Source organism: Bison bison, unplaced genomic scaffold, assembly GCF_000754665.1.
Source record: "Bison bison bison isolate TAMUID 2011002044 unplaced genomic scaffold, Bison_UMD1.0 scf7180017864385, whole genome shotgun sequence".
NCBI classification, from domain to species: Eukaryota; Metazoa; Chordata; class Mammalia; order Artiodactyla; family Bovidae; genus Bison; species Bison bison.
Genome location: NW_011494957.1, coordinates 2142225 through 2149970, shown reverse-complemented (window position 1 = coordinate 2149970; position 7746 = coordinate 2142225). Strand labels below are relative to the sequence as shown.

The following is a 7746-nucleotide window of genomic DNA, read 5'->3' as shown; positions in this document are numbered from 1 at the left end:
TGAGGGAGTCATTCCAGTGGCGGTGAAAGATGTCAGTGGCGGTAAAAGAGGTCAGAATCTACCCTGGCTTCAAGTCAGTGCTCCACACACAAAGACAAAGACTTGGGGCTCAGGGTAGTAGTGGCATCGTAGCTCTTCTGCGTCTTGGTCTCCCTGGAAACCACTCCTCTCAGGGCTCCTGAACCCCGCCCTCCTTCCCTCTCCGCCTCTCATTGGAGCGGGTTCAGTCAGTGGGCGGTCTGTCGGGAGGTGGGCGGGGCTTCACGCCCTCCAGAGCCCACTCGCAGGAACGTCCTGACGTCACTCAGGACGCCGCTGCCCTGACGCTTCGCCTTTGCATCCCCCACTGAACCCACAGTAGCTGGCGTTACCCCTCAAAGGCGTCGCTAGCAGTTTCCCCTGAGGCCTGGGATACCACACTCTTTGACCCACCTAGCCTGGCCTGGCGCTGTCCGCCGCCTCCGTGCCGCTGTTATGGATCTGAATCTAAACCGAGCGGATTATTTGCAGGTAAACCTGAGGGGTTGGGGCGGACGCTGCGCGAGATGAGCCCCGCTCTAAGAGAGGATTCGATCCTTCCACTGCCGTTTGTTGGGGTCTGTGGGAGCCGAGCGGCGAAGGAGTGGGTGTGAGTGGAGCCCTCCAGACGCCTTCCGCACAGGCTTGCCATCGGGGCTGGTCCGCCGGCATTTGGGAAGAAGGAGAACCGCACCCCCCCCTCCCCGACCCCGCCTCGGAGTGCCGGCGTCCTGAAGATGCTCCGAGTGTCCTGACGCGATCCGGGATTCCTCCCCAAGGCCCTTCTCCTCCCCTCTGGCTGCAGCTACCTGTGGGCTTCAAACTCCTGACTCTCCTTCTCTACTCAGTCTCGTGTCCCTCGGGCCAGACACTTATTTCGTACTGTGAGCTGGACCTGGCTACCAGGATCGTAATAAAAGCAATGGTAGCCGTTTTCGAGGTCTGGTTTATTCTCAGTTTCCCTTTTGTGCATATATTGTGTTGTTGTTCGTCGCTCAGTCGTGTCAGATTCTTTGGGACCCCATGGACTGCATGCAACACGCCAGGCTTCCCTGTCCTTCACTGTCTCCTAGAGCTTACTCAAACCCATGTCCAGCCATCTCATCCTCAGTCATCCCCTTCTCCTGCCCTCAGTTTTTCCCAGCATTAGGGTCTTTTCCAGTGAGTCAGCTCTTAGCATCAGGTGGCCAAAGTATTGGAACTTCAGATACATTTTCCTTCACAAAAATTCTCAAAGTCGGTACGTGACGATCAAAGGGATTCAAAGAAGGTAGTTTTCATAATAGCCAAACTGATGCAGTTCCTATTTGAAACAAAGTCTCTTAGCACTTAGCAGCAGCAGCAGCAGCTCTTTCTGTTACACCACCCTGCCTCTCAGTATTTCAGCCCTAGACTTTCCCTCTTCTCCATCCCCTTTCCCAGTAATCCTCTTTTGGCTAATGGTACAAATGTTTATCCTGCCACTTTACTTGAGACTTATGCCAGATACTTCCCATTCAGTTCAGCTCAGTCGTGTCTGACTCTTTTGCGACCCCATGAATCGCAGCATGCCAGGCCTCCCTGTCCATCACCAACTCCTGGAGTTCACACAAACTCACGTGCATCGAGTCGGTGATGCCATCCAGCCATCTCATCCTCTTGTCATCCCCTTCTCCTCCTGCCCCCAATCCCTCCCGGCATCAGGGTCTTTTCCAATGAGTCAACTCTTCACATGAGGTGGCCAAAGTATTGGAGTTTCAGCTTCAACATCAGTCCTTCCAATGAACACCCCGGACTGGTCTCCTTTAGGATGGACTGGTTGGATCTCCTTGCAGTCCAAGGGACTCTCAAGAGTCTTCTCCAACACCACAGTTCAAAAACATCAATTCTTCAGCGCTCAGGTTTCTTCACAGTCCAACTCTCACATCCATACATGACCACTGGAAAAACCATAGCCTTGACTAGATGGACTTTTGTTGGCCAAGTAGTATCTCTGCTTTTTAATATGCTATCTAGGTTGGTCATAACTTTCCTTCCAAGGAGTGTCTTTTAATTTCATGGCTGCAGTCACCATCTGCAGTGATTTTGGAGCCCCAAAAAATAAAGTCTGACACTGTTTCCACTGTTTCCCCATCTATTTCCCATGAAGCGATGGGACCAGATGCCATGATCTTAGGTTTCTGAATGTTGAGCTTTAAGCCAACTTTTTCACTATCCTCTTTCACTTTCATCAAGAGGCTTTTTAGTTCCTCTTCACTTTCTGCTGTAAGGGTGGTGTCATCTGCGTATCTGAGGTTATTGATATTTCTCCCAGCAATCTTGATTCCAGCTTGTGTGTCTTCCATCCCAGCGTTTCTCATGATCCCACCTTAATATCTTCCATATCCATCTGGTCATCACATTTTGCTGTTTCTGTCTCTGAAGTATCTGTTGAATCTGTCACGTTTTCTCCCTCCATCTCTGTTATCCCCAGTTCAGTCCTTATCTCTTGGATGATAGCCTCCATCCTCCTCTCCCTCCAACCCATACTTCACAACACTGGCTAGACTGATGTTTCAAAAATACAAATCTAAGTAGATTAGTTTAAACTTTAACACTATTCCATAGAATACAGAATAACAGGATAGATCTATATGTACAATATGTAAATTCTTTCATGATCTATTGTCTCAATTTCTCTCCCTTTGGTCTCATTCTCCTCCCCCAACCATGCCTAACTACTGACATTTCTCTGCTGAGCAAACCATGCTGTTTTCATCTTCTGTACCTTTTGTAAAATATCTTCATCATCAGTTAGATTGGATGTCATTGTCATCAGCATGTTGGTGTCTTAGCAAAAATCTTCTCTGTTCCATTTTCAATAATAATCTATTTCTAAAGATTTTTCATTACAAACTCTTCTTTAACAGCTGTATGAAGTTGTAAGAAAAGGCCTCTAGATATAATTTTTTTGTGTGAAGTACCTTGCCAGTAATGTCACATAATTATATTTGACTTGACAACTTTATAGCATGAATTTTACTGTTTTTGATTGTTTCCTATATTCTGACTTTTGTGGCATATTTCATTAGAAAATAAATTCACTGCTGATAACAATTATTTCATATCACTAATTGCAATTACAAAACTAAGGCTTACTATGATTAGAATCTGCTGGTCCTTTTAATCTTTGAGGTATAACTTTAAATTAGTGTATTAGAAAACATTAACTAGGCAGCTGATGTGTTTCCTTAGGTGGGAGTGACCTCTCAGAAGACTATGAAGCTACTTCCTGCCTCAAAACATAGAGCCACACAAAAGGTAATGTAGAGATACTGATGCCTCCATATCTCTAGCTCTTACAGAGGAGAGGTTTATATGCCCTTCTTTATTAATAAGTTTTTTTTTTTTTTTGGACTTCAGATTTTAATTCAAACTAACCAACTTATAAAGACATTTTTTTAAAAAAATCATAGAAATTTGAACACAGATTTATGATTAGACCATTTAAGAAATTATTACTTGTGATAATATATTGTGATTATGGTTTTCTTCAGGGGTACACATCTGAAATATTTAGAGGTGAAATGATCTGATGTCTGGGATTTGCTTTGGTCTAGTAGCTAAGACTCTGTGCTCCCAACGCAGGGGGCCTGTGTTCGATCCCTAGCTGGGGAACTGGATCGCACATGCTGCAACAAAGAGTCTTATGTCCCAATGAAGATTGAAGATCTTGTGTGCTGCAACTAAGACCTGGAGCAGCCAAATAAATAAATAAGTTTTTAAAATACTCCATGGGATATGACAAATCAAACACTATTGGGAAAACACTTGATAATTGGAAAACTGGGTGATGGGTTTTTATTTTAATTTCAAAGCTAAAGTGGAAATGGATTTCTGTTAATTTGAACAGAGGTTGGAATACCAAGGGACACTTATATACAGTAATTTTCTTGTACATTATAAGTATCATGTACAATCAGTAAATAGTATTAGCAAACTAGTTGAAAACTATGTTCCATTTTTCTGGGAATAATTTTCCCTGAGTGTACTTGTGCATACCAGATTGTATATATGAAAAAAGAAATATAAAACACAATATGCTGTAGAGAAAATACTTTTTAAAAACTTTGTCATATTTTAAGAGTAATTTTTATTTTAAACTTTATATTTAACAAACAATATTGATTATTTTTATAGAAATACTAATCCTGCAATTTCTGTAAGACAATATAATTTCTTAGTATACTAATGGGGTTCTTTAATAGCTGCAAAATAAATACAGTATTATCATATAATACATTTTATCAAGATAAACCAACAGATTTTTGATAATCATTTATTGTATTCAGTCTACTAAAGCAACACTTTTCAAACTTTTTGGTCTTAGGACTCATTTATAATATTTTTAAGATCATTTTATTTTGTTTATTTTTTATTGAAATATAGTTGGTGTATAATATTATGTAAGTCACAGGTATGCAATATAGTGATTAATAATTTTTAAACATTATATTCCATTTATAGTTATTATAACATATTGGCTCTGTTCTCTGTGTTGTACAGTATATCCTTGTACCTAATTTTATACATACTGGTTTGTATCTCTTAATCCCTACTCCTGTGTTGCCCCTTCTCCTTCCCTCTCCCAACTGGCAACCCCTGGCAGTTTGTTTTCTATATTTGTGACTCTGCTACTTTTTGTTATATTCACTAATTTGTTGTGTTTTCTAGATTCCACATACAAATGATATATGGTTTGTTTTTCTCTGTCTGACTTATTTCACTTAACATCATGCCCTCTAAGTCCATCCATGTTATTTGCAAATGGGAAATTTCATTCTTTTTTATGACTGAGTAGTATTCTTTATCCATTCATCTGTTAATGGGCACTTATGTTGTTTCTATATCTTGGCAATTATAAACAGTGCCATGAACATTGGGGTGCATATATCTTTTTGAATTCATGTTTTTGGTTTTTTCAGATATATGCCCAGGAGTGGCATTTCTGGGTCATATAGTAGTTTTATTTTTAGTTTTTTGAGAAACCTCAATATTATTTTCTACAGTGACTGCACCAATTTATATTTCCACCAACAGAGTACAAGAGTTCCTTTTCTCCACATCTTTGTCAGCATTTGTTATTTATGTTATTTTTGATGATTGCCATTCTGACAGGTGTGAGGTGATATCTCATTGTGGTTTTGATTTGTATTTCTCTGATGATTAGGGATGTTAAGCATCTTTTCATGTCCTTGTTGGCTATTTGCATTTCCTCTTTGGAAAAATGTTTATTCAGGTCTTCTGCCCATTTTTCAATCAGGTTGTGTTTCTAATATTAAGCTGTATGAGCTGTTTATATATTAACCCCTTATTGCTCATATTATTTGCAAATACTTTCTCCCATTTGATAGATTTTCTTTTCTTTTTTTCTATGATTCCCTTTGCTATGCAAAAGTTTTTGTTTAGGTAAATCAACTATATTCAATAAAAATTAAAAAAAAAAAAGCTTTTAAATATATCAAATAGGTCTGTCACAAACTTACTTTCGTAATGCTTTAAAAATTAATCTTACAACATTCTTATGCCCTGGTGACGGGGAAAAAGTCACCTTGCCATATCCATCTGTATTCTTTTGTTCTCTTTACCTTGTAGGAAACCAGCTACTTTTGTTAACAACTCCCACAGGCTTCTCTTTTTCCCTTTCCTATAATTTAGTGAATATTTTTTTGTAGGGCTGTCTTTACTAGGTTTTCTGATCTCTGTTAAAATTATAATTTCTATATTGTGGATCTTGTTTCCCCATATAAGTTAATAAGGTGTAATAACAGTAATTTTAGATTCTCTTCAATCTGTTACAGGTGGTTGTTGGAGATCATGATGGCATAGTTATGTGCTTTGGCATGAAGAAGGGAGAAGCAGTGGTATGTGTATGTTTTGAATACTCCCAGGTTAAGCTTTTTCTAAAGCACAATGAAAAATGGGTTAAAGGAAGTAGTGATATGAAGTATGAGACTTCAGGCAGCATAAGAGTTATTTGTTAGCTGTTTGTAAAACATCTTTGACATTCTAAGGTGATATATTAGTTTTTTCTGCTTTGTAACAAATTACCTCAAATTTAGGGGCTAACAATGAAACACATTTATTATCTCGCAGAGGCAGGAATCCAGCCTTGAGGCCTCATGTGGCTGCAACATAGATGTTAGCTAGGCTCAGTTTCTTTCTGGAGCTCAGGGTCCTATTCCATGAGGCCAAAACTTGGCTGTTTGAAGAATTCAATTCTTTATTATTATTGAACTGAGATCCCCACTTTATTGCTATCTATAAGCCCAGGCCTGCTTTCATCATTTGAGGCCCCCACACTTCCTTGCTGTGTGGTCTTCTCACAGGCCCTCTCACAACATGGCAACCTGCTTCTTCAGGCCAATGGAAAAATCTGTCCAGTCTGCTAAGATAGAGTCTTACATAACAGAGTGCAACCTGGAAATGACCATCGCATCACCTTTACCACTTAATATAGCCTAGTCAAGGAAGTGATTATTATATTATCATATTCATAGACTATAATTTAAAAGTGATAAGTCTGAGATGTGAACTCTTATCTTCATTATACCTTATATGGAATTTGCAAGAAGATGAAGCAGGTAAAAACTATCAGAAACTCAGTGTTTCCATTATTCATATATTCTTCCAGATATTTTGTTCTCTGTGTATAAAGTCATTGAGGGTGAAGGAAGAAACTGATGCCAATAATAAAATAGAAAGTAAGGAAAAAGAAATCAATAATGCAAATACTTCCAATTAAATAAAGAGAGATATGAAGTTATACACTCAGGTTTTCAGTAGATTCTGTAGTCCTTTGTTTATACTACTAAAATTTCTAAAATTGTAAGGGAACCATGAGAAATTACTTTTAAAAAGATGATTAAAATACTGGGGGAGGTAGCCATTTTTTTCTCCAGGGGATCTTCCCAACCCAGGGATCAAACCCAGGTCTCCTGCATTGCAGACAGATTCTTAGCCAGCTGAGTCACAGGGAAGCCCATGAAAAGATGATTAAAGTGTAAAAACATGTCCATTGGAACCAGATGGGGAGTCTTGGTAAAGTGCAGATTCTCATTCAGTAGATCTACAGTTGAGCCTGAGGGTCTGAATTTCTAATAAGGAAAGTGATGCTGTTTTGCTGCTTAGTGAGCCATACTTTGAGTTGCAAGAATTTAGATTTTAATGATGTTATTGAAATATGTGGGGGAATAAACATAAAGTTTGAAGATATTTAGCAAAAAAATCCACAAGACGGTTGAAGTAAGCACATTTGTATCTACAGGTGTTCCTATATAGTAAAACTATAAACTTTTGTAAATTTAAAAGCACCACATTTTGTATGGTAAAGGAATATATTTATAGTAAGTTTGTGTACTTAATTTTTCCCTTAACAATTTTTGCAGACAGTGTTCAAGACGTTACCTGGGCAGAAGATTGCAAGATTGGAACTAGGAGGGGCTCTTAATACACCCCAGGAGAAAATTTTTATTGCTGCAGGATCTGAAATTAGAGGCTTCACAAAGAGAGGAAAACAGTTCCTCTCTTTTGAAACAAACCTCACTGAAAGCATTAAAGCTATGTATGTTTATTCTCTCTTTTTATTTTTACATGTCCATTTACAATATTTTGGATAGGTAACAAACATCTGATTAAGTATCATATCTTAATAGGTTATCTAGGAAACAACTAAAAATACTTTATGAGTCAGAAATTGAATTTGACCTG

The 7746-nt window shown here is 38.9% G+C and overlaps 1 protein-coding gene across 3 annotated transcripts in view; it reads left to right on the top strand.

The window, feature by feature from the left end:
* Nucleotides 1–303: 303 nt before the first annotated feature.
* The window catches only part of BBS7 (Bardet-Biedl syndrome 7), a 39093-nt gene continuing 31650 nt past the window's right edge, over nt 304–7746 (top strand). For all 3 annotated transcript variants that reach the window (XM_010858334.1, XM_010858335.1, XM_010858333.1), the window contains exons 1-4: nt 304–510; nt 3232–3297; nt 5838–5900; nt 7425–7600. In XM_010858334.1, coding sequence (XP_010856636.1) covers nt 475–510; nt 3232–3297; nt 5838–5900; nt 7425–7600 — 341 coding nt within the window. In that variant the 5' untranslated portion in view covers nt 304–474. The remainder of the gene's footprint in view (nt 511–3231; nt 3298–5837; nt 5901–7424; nt 7601–7746) is intronic.